Source organism: Leucoraja erinacea, chromosome 17 (assembly GCF_028641065.1).
Source record: "Leucoraja erinacea ecotype New England chromosome 17, Leri_hhj_1, whole genome shotgun sequence".
NCBI lineage: Eukaryota > Metazoa > Chordata > Chondrichthyes > Rajiformes > Rajidae > Leucoraja > Leucoraja erinaceus.
Genome location: NC_073393.1, coordinates 40236026 through 40249819, shown reverse-complemented (window position 1 = coordinate 40249819; position 13794 = coordinate 40236026). Strand labels below are relative to the sequence as shown.

At 42.9% G+C, this 13794-nt stretch overlaps 1 protein-coding gene across 1 annotated transcript; it reads right to left on the bottom strand.

Annotated features, from left to right (window-relative positions):
• Positions 1–5264: 5264 nt before the first annotated feature.
• zgc:162592 (uncharacterized protein LOC561993 homolog) lies at positions 5265–11751 on the bottom strand. The gene is made up of 2 exons (XM_055649027.1): positions 10561–11751; positions 5265–5957 (listed from the first exon to the last, which is right to left on the bottom strand). Exons 1-2 carry the CDS (start codon positions 11384–11386, stop codon positions 5638–5640), a joined length of 1146 nt encoding a protein of 381 aa, XP_055505002.1. The 5' UTR covers positions 11387–11751; the 3' UTR covers positions 5265–5637.
• Positions 11752–13794: the final 2043 nt, after the last annotated feature.

Below are 13794 nucleotides of genomic sequence, written 5' to 3'. Positions count from 1 at the left end.
GGCTTTAGTATCTGACTAGACTAAGTGGGAGCCGTTGGGTCCCATGTTCCCATGGAGGGCTGGTCCCCCCACGCAATATTCCATCTCTTCATCAATTCCAATATTGGTGGCCAGTGTGGGGTGTGGGGGGGAAGCTTTCTGGAGCGCTAGTATGGGTGTTGTGGGCCGAAGCAACTGGTTTCCAGAGGGCTAGTATGGACATTGTGGGGCGAATGGATTCTTGGGCTGGCAGCTCAGTTACTCAGGCCTGGTGGGCTGGCAGCTCCGTCACTAGGCCTGGTAGCTCAGTCACAGACCTGGTGGGCTGGCAGCTCAGTCACTCAGGCCTGGTGGGTTGGCAACTCACTCAGGCCTGGTGGGCTGGCAACTCACTCAGGCCTGGTGGGCTGGCAACTCAGTCACTCTGGGCTGGCAGCTCAGTCACTCATGCCTGGTGGGATGGCAGCTCAGAAACTGCCAGAAATTCTGCACAAACCAGGTGAGAGATTCTGTGAGAGAGAAGTGGGAGAGGGTGGAGAATCAATTTTAGACATTTTTCATCTTTTTCTGCAGATCACAGCAATGAAGGAGGAAAGTCTATCATGGCCTGTATCTCACAGGGAGCCAATGAAGGGAGGGAGAAAAATACTGGGATGAGGTTTAATACTTGCAGGGGGAATACTTACTGATGCCAGCCCAGAGTGACTGAGCTGCCAGCCCACCAGGCCCGAGTGAGTTGTCAGCCCACCAGGCCTGAGTGAGTTGCCGTGACTGTGGGGATAACCTCCAAGTCTTCAGTTTCCTCTCAAAAGAGAAGAGACTCCTCCTGATGGGCTGAAGGGGCACTTTAATAAATTTAAAAAAAAATCAGAGTGAAATCTCAGTGAAAGGCACTTTTCCTTGACTTTTCCTGGCCTGGCACGGGCCTTTTGGGCCAAAATGCTCCTCCTGGGCTAATACGGGTATTTTGGGCAAAAGAGACTGGTTTCTTGGCTAATAGGGGTCTTGTGGGCCGAAATTAGTGGTTTCAGGCAGGCCAACAACTCCATTTCCAGCACAGGGCAGGCCGAACAGCTGATTGCATTTTCATTTCGCTTCCATTGCCATTGCAGTTTCAAGCACAGGGCAGGCCAAACAGCCGATTGCATTTTCATTTCATTACCATTTCAGTTTCAAACACAGGGCAGTCCAAACAACTCATTTCATTTTCATTAAGGGCTATCAAATAATTTACTGCAAGTACATTGCAGACTCACAGTTCAGTTCATTCACAGCTTAGAATGAGAGGCGTGGCCTCTCCCTTGCACTCTTGCAGAGTGACCGAGTCATGTCCAAGCATCCGGGGTTTTAAAGTCCTGCCCCCCCCCCTCCCCGAATGGGCGTTACCTTCATCACGGTGATTGACAGACGAGAGGATCTCAAGGCTTTTTTATTTTTAATCGATGGGAAAAATCCTCGGAGCTTGCTCAGTGGTGGAGGACTGTATGATGGCCCAAAATCATGGCGATATTGGGTAGCGTTTTTTCTAAAATCAATATACAGCGCAGACAGGAAGTGGTCAAGATGACTTAATTATATAGATGTTATCAGATACTTTGAATCAATTAGAGGCACCTCATCCTCATATTTTAAATAACTGATGCACGTTGACATAATGGCAGCTTAATAGTTAGAATCAGGAAAAGTGGGGAAAGATTACTAAAAATTGGAGGGAGAAAAATTAATTTTCCATTAACAACCATACATTGAGATATCAAAGTCAGGATGCATGGATGAAAAAAAGTTCAAGATGGACAAAAGCTGGAGAAACAGCAGGTCAGACAGCATCGCAGAAGGAGAGGGTGATGTTTCTGGTCGAGACCCTTCTTCCGACCCAATAAGTTCAAGTTACATATTAAAATGGAACAATACAGGAGACATGCCGGAAGACCGGAGGGTGGCTAATGTTGTGCCTCTTTTCAAGAAGGGCTGCAGGGAAAGTGCTGGGAACTATAGGTTGGTGAGCTTAACATCTGTAGTTGGTAAGTTACTGGAGAGTATTCAGAGGGATAAGATATACAGGCATTTGGAAGGGCAAGGGCTGATTAGGGACAGTCAGCATGGTTTTGTACATGGGAGGTCGTGTCTCACATATCAGATTGATTTTTTTGAAGACGTGTCCAAAAAGGTTGATGAGGGCAGAGCTGTAGATGTAGATGTTATGTACATGGACTCGAGCAAGGCATTCGACAAGGTTCAACATGGTAGGCTGCTCTGAAAGGTTAGATCGTATGGGATCCAAGGAGAGATAGCCGAGTGGATAGCAAATTGGCACCATGGAAGGAAGCAGTGGGTAATGGTGAAAGGTTGCTTCTCAGACTGGATGCCTGTGACTAGTGGTGTGCCTCGGGGTTTAGTGCAGGGCCCGTTACTGTTTGTCATCTACATCAATGATTTGGTCATCTACATCAATGAGAACATACAGGGCAAGGTTAGCAAGTTTGCTGATGATACAAAAGTTAGTGGTTTTGCAGATAGTGAAGGAACTGGATCAATTGGCCAGGTGGGCAGAGGAATGGTTGATGGAATTTAATACAGAGAAGTACGAGGTGTTCTATTTTGGGACGTCGAACAAGGGCAGGACCTACACAGTGAATGGTAAACCTCTAGGTAGAGTTGTTGAGCAGTGGAATTTAGGAGTACAGGTGCATAGTTCCTTGAAGATAGAGTCACAGGTAGATAAGGTGGTCAAAAAGGCTTTTGGCACTTGGTCCTTCATTAGTCAGAGTATTGAGCATAGAAGTTGGGAGGTCATGTTGCAGTTGTATAAGACATTGGTGAGACCGCATTTAGAATAGTGTTCCGTTTTGGGGACCATGGTATAGGAAAGATATTGTCAAGCTTGAAAGGGTTCAGAAAAGATTTACGATGATGTTACCTGGACTAGGTGTGAGCTACAGGGAGAAGTTGAGTAGGCTGGGTCTTTATTCCGTGGAGCACAGGAGGATGAGGGGGAGATCTTAGAGGTATACAAAATCATGAGAGCAATAGATCAGGTAGATACACAGAGTCTTTTGCACAATATAGGGGATCGAGGACCAGAGGCCAGGTTCATGGTGAAGGCGAAAATATTTAATAGGAAACAGAGGGGTAACTTTTTCACAAAAAAGGGTGGTGGGAGTATGGAACATCCTGCCAGAGGAGGTAGTTGAGGCTTGGACTATCCCATCGTTTAGGAAACAGTTAGACAGGTACATGGATAGGACAGATTTGGAGGGATATGGACCAGGCGCAGGCAAGTGGGACTAGTGTAGCTGGGACATTGTTGGTCAGTGTGGGCGAGTTGTGCCAAAGGGCCCGTTTCATGACTGACAACTAAGCTTCTAGAAGACAAGATTATTACAAGGGAAATTTAAGTTCTTCTCTATACACTGCTTTGATACTGTGAAAGAATACAGATGTACTTTCAGCTACAACTGAGATCTGGAGAAAGGGATTAACATAAATAGTTGGCATGAGCATGGCTGCAGGGCCAGTTTCTGTGCTCTGTCTCTACACCAAGGAATATTTTTGTAGGAGGCAAGGGATTAGAAGAGAAAATGATTCAATAACTTTATGGACAAGCATAGTTTGAGGCATCATAGCTTTATTTTCAGACATTAATTCAGGTTTATTACCACAATTTTGACAGCATCTAAGTTGACATTATTTACAGTTTTATTAATATTAGCAAACAAATCCTAAATAATGCACAGACAGGAATAAAACTACTGAACAAAACAAATAGCAGAATCAAGTAGTAACACTGTCCCAAAGTGCTAAAAATCAATTTTATCTCTTGCCCCACAAAAACATTTAAGAGTATTGAAATATTTATTCCCCAGATTTTCTACTGATAAATGATCAGTTTGTGTAACAGTTGCATCTTTGTTTCAATTGATAGTGTACTTGCTTCGATCAAGACCTCATCATTAAATATCTTAAACATATTATAGCATGCTCGCCTTGTCAGGAATCTGCAGGATGTGTTCCAATAGCCAACTCTAAGTTTATCAACTGATGTTAATTTGATCTTGAATGTCAAAGACCAATTCAAAATATTAGTCAAAGGTACAGGAGCTGAGAAAGAAATTAATCTTTAATTTACAATTGTCACCCAAGTTTCTTTTTAATAAAAGGAAACTCAGTTTCAGGCAAGCATACATACACTCATTTCCAAAACTATTACATTAAAACATTTTTAAAAGGTGACATTTTCCTACTAAAATCTTTTAAAGATCGTTTTTGTTCAATCAAACCCATCTTGAGGAAAATCAGTTCTTCAAAACTAATTAAATCGACCGAAACTTACCTAAATCAACCTGCTCCAAAGAAAAACAAACATAGATTTTGGATTTGTAAGCCACCTTTCCCTTGCTATACTGGATGTTCTGATGCAAATGGGCTTAAGCCATGATGATTCCACACTTACCCAATTTACATGATTGAAGTTGGTGATCAGTTCAACAACACCATTCTAATACTGGTCAAGTTTTATCAAATAAAAAGCAAACTGCAAAGGTTCTACAATGTGAAATAAAATCAAAGCATACTTAAGGTAGATCATCTTTGAACTTGATTCAATAGATCACCCTTGGACAGTTCTGACCAGCCGTCCTAAATCATAAGAATTTAATGTATTCAGTTGGAGTAACTGCAGTTGGACTGTTTCTAGCACAAATCAGAATAGAAAATAAAATAGCTTGTAATAAAGAGCCGGTGGTTTAGTAATTGAAAACATCAATTATTGAAATTTAAAATAAGTTTTGGAATTGCCTTCCTCGTTTTTCATTATTTAATGCAAACTGTAAATTAGTATTATTAACATTCATAATCAGAATTTGTATGCTTTTACTGGGTTTTAGGTTCTCACTGCAGATCTGGTGCCAATTCCTTCTGCATATAACTTGCACTTTAATTCAATTTGGAATGGTACTGGTTTGTTTAACAAAAGCAATGCCATTACTGTAGGCAGCCATTTTGGTTTGGTCAATTTAATGTCTCGGCTAAAGCATAGTTAATTACATACTTGGAAATGTTCAATTGCAGCCGAATCTTCTATTAAGACTTCCTTGCCTTCTCCCTCTTTAATTCAATACCCAGTCCCCCAACACTAGGTATTTAATTATGATTATTGCCCTTTGAGAAAGGCAATTTTTCTTCATTAAGCTATCCTAATATGAAACCTTAAATATGCAAGTATGACATTTCCTTTTATAAACTTGTAACCAGTTTTTATTAAACAATAAAAAGTAATCAGCACAAACTATCAAGTACAAATTTATTAAATCAGCCAATTAGAAGATCAAAATATTGAAAATCAATCAACATTACTCAAACAAATTATTGTACCACACTAATTATTCGCAAACCATTCAGAAATTATATCCACATAAAAAAAATGCAAGCCAAAATAATTTTCCATTAGCCCAAATGCACATCCTTTCATTTCAGCTTCAATTAATTAGGTAACAATTTACATATACACTGCTCCTACATTTTTTTCCCCCACTCCAGCTAGTTTCTCTACAGAACGTTTTTGCTATATCGAGCATGATAAACATTATGCTGCTGTTAATAGTGTCATTCGCATCCATAGACTTTTTAATATTCCAATTCCATATTTTCATTCGTCACTCTTCAGTATGCATTTAATAAAATTATTTCATTGCCAGAAGATACCAAGTCACAAGTAGATGAGATGCTGCGAACTCTTGCAGTGTTTTCACCTTGCCATTTCCAAATTCTGGTGAAATATTTTCCTTTAGAAACATTTAAAGTTGGAGCATGTTGGGCAACAAAATACTTGGACCAGCAAAGCTTTTGTCCCATTTCTTGGAACTTTTTTCTGAAACTCTTGTTTAACCAGAAGTATACGATGCAGTTGAAGAAGCCATTTCCACATGGCAACCATAAGGCAACAAATTCAAACCATTCTGGTACCCTCTGGTGCGTTAGAGCTGAATTGTAAACACAGATAGTTAACAATAGATTAGAGAAACAATAGAGAATCATTGAAGATAGACACACAAAGCAGAGTAACTCAGCGGGACAGGCAGCATCTCTGGGGAAAAGGGATGTGTGACCTTTTGGGTCGAGACCCTTCTCCAGACTGATGTCAGGGGAGTGGGTCGTACAGAGGTAAAATGTAGTTGGAGACAGTAAGACTGGTCAGAAAAACTGGAAAGGGAAGAGAAAAGCTTGAGAGAGAAGGAAAACAAGGGCTACTTGGAGTTAGAAAACATTGGGAGTCTCTTGAAAGATCATTAACAGGCATTTCCCCCTCTTTTATATCAGAATAAAACAGTCTGTATACAACATTTAAATCAGCTTTAAACAAAAACTTGTTTTGTGAAAAGTAATAGATAATTTGATGCTGTGAGCCCATATCATAGGGGAGGCTAATTTTCCCAAATATATTTTTGGTAAATATGCCATATTTCTTCTTATTCACATATAGGGTGTGAGCATTTCCAGCAATGCCAGTCATAACTAGGTGACCATATAGGAAAGATGATGTCAAGCCGGAAAGGGTACAGAGATTATTTATGAAGATAGTGCCAGGACTCGAGGGTCTTAGCTATAGGGAAAGGTTGAGCAAGCTAGGACTATATTCCTTGGAGTGCAGGAGGATAAGGGGTGATCTTAGAGAAGTGTACAACATCATGAGGGGAATAGATTGGGTAAATGCAGAGCCTTTTGGCCAGAGTTGTGGAAATCAGGAACAAGAGGACATTGGTTTAAGTTGAGGGGGAAAGATTTAATAGCAATCCGAGGGTTTTTTTTTGTTTTTTTTACACAAAGGGTGGTGGGTCCATGGAACGGGCTCCTAAAGGAGTAGTTGAGGCAGGTACTATCATAATGATTAAGAAACATATAAGTTTCGAACAGGGGTTCCCAACCTTTTTTGTCCAGTTTACCGACTGCCAATGGTAATAGCACACATAACCATATAACAATTACAGCACGGAAACAGGCCATCTCGACCCTTCTAGTCCGTGCCGAACACATATTCTCCCCTAGTCCCATATACCTGCGCTCAGACCATAACCCTCCATTCCCTTCCATATAACTATCCAATTTATTTTTAAATGATAAAAATGAACCTGCCTCCACCACCTTCACTGGAAGCTCATTCCACACAGCCACCACTCTGAGTAAAGACGTTCCCCCTCATGTTACCCCTAAACTTCAGTCCCTTAATTCTCAAGTCATGTCCCCTTGTTTGAATCTTCCCTACTCTCAGTGGGAAAAGCTTTTCCACGTCAACTCTGTCTATCCCTCTCATCATTTTAAAAACCACTATCAAGTCCCCCCTTAACCTTCTGTGCTCCAAAGAATAAAGCCCCAACTTGTTCAACCTTTCTCGGTAACTTAGTTGCTGAAACCCAGGCAACATTCTAGTAAATCTCCTCTGTACTCTCTCTATTTTGTTGACAGCCTTCCTATAATTAGGCGACCAAAATTGTACACCATATAATTAGGCGACCAAAATCGTACACCATATAATAATGTTATTTCACTTATTTATGAACAAATACCAAAACCAAACAGCCAGCCAATGAGAAAAAATATGTACAAATCCAGAATCAAATTTGCCCTCTGGGTAGGTGAAATTTATCCCCTGGGGGTAAATTTACCCCAGGTTGGGAACCCTTGGTTTAGAGAGCTATCAGCCAAATGCAGGCTGGTGGGACTAGTGTAGATTGGGCATGCTGGTCAGAGAGGGCAAGTTGGGCTGAAAGATGTGTTTCCACATTGTACGACTCTACCTATGACAATCTACCATCTCTCCCTCATGGCTCCATAGTCCCCTTTGTTCAACTGTAACACTGACACCTCTGAATTACCCTTCTCCCTCTCCAATTGTAGATTAAACCTGACCATATTATGGACACTGCCTCCTAATGGCTCCTTAACCTCAAGTTCCTTTATCAAATCCAGTTCATTACACAACACTAAATCCAGAATTGCCTTCTCCCTGGTAGGCTCCAGTAAAAGCTGCTCTAAGAATCCATCACGGAGGCACTCCACAAACTTCCTTTCTTGAGGTCCAGTACCAACTTGATTTTCCCAGTCTACCTACGTTGAAATTTCCCATAACAACTGTAGCAGGACCTTTAGGACATGCCAATTTTAACTCTCGATTCAACTTGCACCCTATATCCAGACTACTGTTTGGGGGACTGTAGATAAGTCCTGTTAGGATCTTTTTACCCTTACAATTCCTTAATTCTAGCCATACTGACTCCACATCTCCCGTTTCAATCTCACCCTTGCAAGGAACTGAATTTCATTCCTCACCAACAAAGCTACCCCACCCCCTCTGTCTGTCTTTTCGATAGGAGGTATACCCTTGAATATTCAGTTCCCAGCCCTGTCCCTCTTGCAGCCATGTCTCTGTAATTCCAACATCATACTTGCCAATTTCTAACTGAGCCTCAAGCTCGTCCACTTTATTTTTTATACTTCGCGCATTCATACAAAACTTTGACCAGTATTCACCTCCCCTCTCCCAATTGCCCCTGACCTTACTCTTATCCCTTCTTGAACTTTCCTTCACATTAATTTGGGAGTCTTTTGTAACTTTTCCTGTACTCACTTCCCCTTTAACTCCATCTTTATACTCCCAATTTGTCAATCCCTCCCCCCACTATTTAGTTTAAACCCACACTTGTAGCCCTAGCAAAACTGCCTGCTGGAACGTCAGCCCCCCTCCAGTTAAGGTGTAACCTGTCCCTTTTGTACAGGTGACCCCTACCCCAGAGGAGATCCCAGTGGTCTATAAATCTAAATCCTTGCTCCCTTCACCAGCCCCTCAGCCACACATTAAGACCCCCTATCTCCCTGTTCCTGTCCTCATTAGCACGAGGTACTGGAAACAATCCAGAGGTAACCACCCTAGAAGTCCTGTTTTTCAGTCTTCTTCCTTCCGACTTCTTCAGACCGAGTTGGGGAAAGGAAAACGAGAGATACAGTTGATGGGATAGACAGATATAGAACAAACAAATTTAAGATATGCAAAAGAGTAACAATGATAAAGGGAACAGGCCATGGTTAGCTGGAGGCTAGGTGAAATCCGAGTTACTTCAGCTTTTTGTGGCCAAGGTGAAAACAAGTTACAGACAATGACTCAACAAGGCAGCTTTGAAGCTAGTACTACGATTTGGGTGGAGAAGAGACAGAGAGGGAATGCAAGTGTTACTTGAAGTTAGCGAAACCAATAGCATACATTAGAAACATATAAAATTATAAAAGGACTGGACAAGCTAGATGCAGGAAAACATTTCCCCAATGTTGGACGCGTCCAGAACCAGGGGTCACAGTCTTAGAATAAAGGGGAGGTCATTTAAGACGGAGGTGAGAAAAAACTTTTTTCACCCAGAGAGTTGTGAATTTATGTAATTCCCTGCCACAGAGGGCAGTGGAGGCCAAGTCACTGGATGGATTTAAGAGAGTTAGATAGAGCTCTGGGGGTTAGTGGAGTCATGGGATATGGGGAGAAGGCAGGCACGGGTTATTGATAGGGGACGATCAGCCATGATCACAATGAATGGCATTGCTGGCTCAAAGGGCCGAATGGCCTCTGGCACCTATTTTCTATGTTTTTATTTCTATACCATTGGGTTGTAAGCTGCCCGAGTGAAATACGAGGTGGTGTTCCTCCAGTTTGTGCTTGGCTTCACTCTGACCTCTGGAGGAGGCCTGGGACAGTGTGGAAATGGGAAGGGGAACTAAAGTATTTGGCAACCAGGAGATTGCCAAACTGAACCTTTTATAACCGTCTACCGATAATTTCCTCCAACTCAAGTGGTTAATATTAGCAAAATCGGTATACAAACTTTTTGCTTCACTACCCCAAATGTTAACACTTGTATCCCCAAGTTATTAAAATGCTTTAACAAAAACTTGTTTCTCAAAAGCTACTCAAGGAGAATAGATTGGGTGAATGTATACATTTCTTTCCCAGGGGAGAGGAATCAAGAACCAGACAGCATAGGTTTAAGATTAGAGGGATATTTTAATACAGACTTGAGGCACAACCCTTTCCACATAGAGGGTAGAAGATCATGGGCCAAACGCAGGCAAATGGGACTACCTTAGATGGGGCACCTTGGTCAGCATGGACAAGTTAGGCCAAGGGGCCTATTCACACTATGATTCTACACATTTAATTTGATTATTCTCTCCAAATCTGCATAAAAAACATGGCATAAAACAGGAATAGCTATTATTAGTGTAGACACAAAAAGCTGGAGTAACTCAGGCCAGGCAGCAGTTCACATTCTAATAAAAAAAAATATGGATTAATTGGAAAATGCTTCTTAATTGCTCCACCGCTGATCTGGGTTGTGAACAGCAAAGGGGACAGAGACAGGATTATTTAATGAATTTAAACGAGGCTGAGCAGGCATGAACTCTATACAGCCACAGGTAAATTGTATGAAATCTTCCAAAATATTTTTCCCTGGGCTCAGTGCAGTGGGAATAGGAAGAGGGGAGAAAATATTACCAACTCAGAAAGAGTTAGTTGCCAAGAGAAGATTTGCGTCTTTTGCTCACCCTGGTAGATCATGTTGCAGACACAAGGACTCCAGCAGATGTAATAGACAATGACCACCGGCAGCAGGATTCTGGAAGCAGCATCGTGCCTCCTGCTCACCTTTGACAGCTTAAACCGTTTCCTCTGACTCCTGGCTGCAAACCAGAGACGGCAATTAGCGAAGGTCATGATGAGCGAGCAGGGAAAGAAGATGAAGGCCGTCAGCGTCAGCGTGTAAGGCATATTGCTGGAAAAATCCAGATTGCAGATCAAGGACGCGCTGGAGAAGTAAACTTTGACAACCCCGCCTGGGATGGATATGGGGAATAAAAGGACTGGAGGCAAGAGCCAGACAAGAGCAATGAGGGCTTTGACTCTGCAGTTGGTCATCAGTCTGGTGTAGCGGAGGGGGAAGAAGACGGCGATGTAACGCTCGATGCTGATGGTGGCCAGGGAGTAGATGGAAGAGGCGAGGATGCTGGCGTCCAGAAACACCACGATGTGGCAGAAGGGAGAGTCGGTCTGGTTACGGAGCTGTGGCACTCTGTTCGCATAGAGGTTCAGGGGGATGACTATCAGCGCCAGGGCGGCGTCAGCTCCAGTCAGTGAGATGAGGACATGGCGGCTGTTTCCAGACCACCCTGACACCGAGGAGGAGATGACCAGAAACACAGCGGAGTTCCCCAGGATGATCAGGCCACACATTACTGCAATGATGCACGTTTTCAAGGTGGCGCCTGCCTCTTCCATACACCTGCTGGGCCCAAGGCCGGTCATGTTGTCGTCGACCATGAGCTCGGCCACAGAGAGACCCGCCTCTGCTGTCTGGTTGCCAGCACTAAACATCTTCTGTCACTGGATTAAGAACCGGTTAAACCAAAACCATAGTAGGGCCCACTTCCATGTTCTGCCTTTTAAGCCAAACTGCAATCCAATAATGAGAAAATTACCTAATTTCGGCACTTGGCGAATAATCAGCATGTCCACCTGTCCTCGTGTTAATCGGTCAAATCCTCGTTAAAGTGCTTTTGGATTATTAAGTTTAATTAGAGACAGATAGATGGATAAATAACTGCAGTTTGTTTCACTTTCTCGACTGGACTGCAGTTTGGCTGACAAGTTAGAGAAGGTAAGTTGTTCCTATAAGATCTTGGTTTAAACGGTTTTATTTAATTCCCTGGCAAAAGATATTTAGTGATAGCATCTACTATATATATATATATATACACACACACACGCCCCCTGCAATGATTTAAACTGGGATAGCACCTACAGACGAGTTTTATGGCCGTGTTTGAGGGCTTCAACTGGCATCTCCCGGCGGGAAAGTTTTCTCTCCGGGAAGATTTGTCTTCATTATTATTCCAGCCTGGATCTCTGCACCCCTCTATTCTCCTCGCAACTAATTCTTGAACGGCCTCTCCTCATTTTATTTTAATTTCCCGCTGCCCACAATCATTACTCCCCCATCTCGCAAGTATTATAGTCACTCGGAGGAGGCGAGGCCTTTTTAAATGAGAAAGAAAGACGGTAAACCGTTGATGCCTGTTCCTTTTCACTAATAAAGAATCCGGTTTGACAGATGTTTTTATTTAACGGAACCATCCAGACGCATCGGCTGGGATTTAGCGTGGTTCCGCGGGATATCCCGGTGTGTTTGGGGGGGTCCGTGGAAGGCGTCGGCCATTAACGGCGTCCCGCCTTTTCTTGTACCTTGTAAATGTTCTGCCAGCGGTCCAATCTCTGGTAAATTCCTCATCATTCCGCCAAATAACGGGCTGCGATGCGCCGGTGGGAACGACGCCTGCATTGGCGGGAGATGGGTGCACGTTTAACTTTCCCAGGACCATTTACCTCCCACTTGTCTCACAACCATCTTTAGTTCTTCTGCTAACCTTGTGGGTTTGCACAGCTTACATCCCAGTGGTGTGATGAATTGATTTATCTAACTTCAAGTATACCTTGCTTTCCCTCTCTCCCCCCTCCCCCCCCCCCCCCCCCCCCCCCCCCCCCCCCCCCCCCCCCCCCCCTGACTTGACTTTTTTACTGTCCTTATTAAATGTTACCGATTGTATGCCTCCTCGTCTCCTTCCCCTCAACTAACAATGACCCGTTCTATATTTTCCTTGATCATCGTCCTCCTGCAACAAACTTGTGGGTTTGTTTTGGAAACACGCCTGCTTTCTCATTCTCCTCACATCCACCAATATCAGAGGTAATTCACTAACTAATTAACTTACAACTGAAAGTCATGACTTGGTGGAAACTGGAGGACATACAGACTCTGCACTGACAATACTGGAGGCTAGGATGGAACCTAGTTAGCAGATATGTGAAGCAGAGGCTCTACCTACTGTGCCACCCTGACAGCCTGGTAAGTCTTTCAACACAATGTGGGAAAAATCATTGTAGATACCATCCCACCTTGCCCTTTGATATCTGTCTCCCTCTCTCCTGACTCTTAGTCTGGAAAAGGGTCTTGACCAAAACATCACCTATTCCTTTTCTCCAGAGATGCTGCCTGTCCCGCTGAGTTACTCCAGCATTTTGTGACTATCTTTGGTGTAAACCAGCATCTGCAGTTCGTTCCTACACATTGTAGATACAGTAAGTACCCATTTTTTTCTGTTGAATGTATTTCGTTAGACTTCTGATTCCTCTAGCATTGCTTAACTTGATCAGGATTTTAATCTGAAAATTGAATCTCATATGGGATAGAGCAGTGATGTAGAAAGGGTACCCTTAACCATCTCCATTGTGCCAGAGCTATTTTCCCAAACTCTCTACTTTCTGTAATTTAAATGTTCTTCCTAAATAACATTGTTTGCAGTCGCTAATACAAGGTGAGCCCATCTGCCAGAAGCTGGTCTACCTGGCCCAGTGCAGCATTGTTTCTCATCCTCAAAAAACAAATCAATCGGAGAAGTATTACTAGAGTTTCTTAAGACATTCCAAATCCTGGAGCAATACTGAAGATAGACACAAAAAGCTGGAGTTGCTCAGCAGGACATCTCTGGAGAAAAGGAATAGGTGACGTTTCAGGTCGAGACCCCTCTTCAGACTTCATAGGGAAGGTGGAGAAGATAGAATGTAACATTTGCCCCTAAACCAACAACTTATAATGCTTTTAGAAGCTTGTGTACTGTTTTGGAGAGACAATGAACTACAGAGGCTGGAATCTGGAGCAATACTCGAAGTGTTAGAGCAACTCAGTGGGTCAGACAGAATCCTTGGAGGGAATAGATAGGTGATGT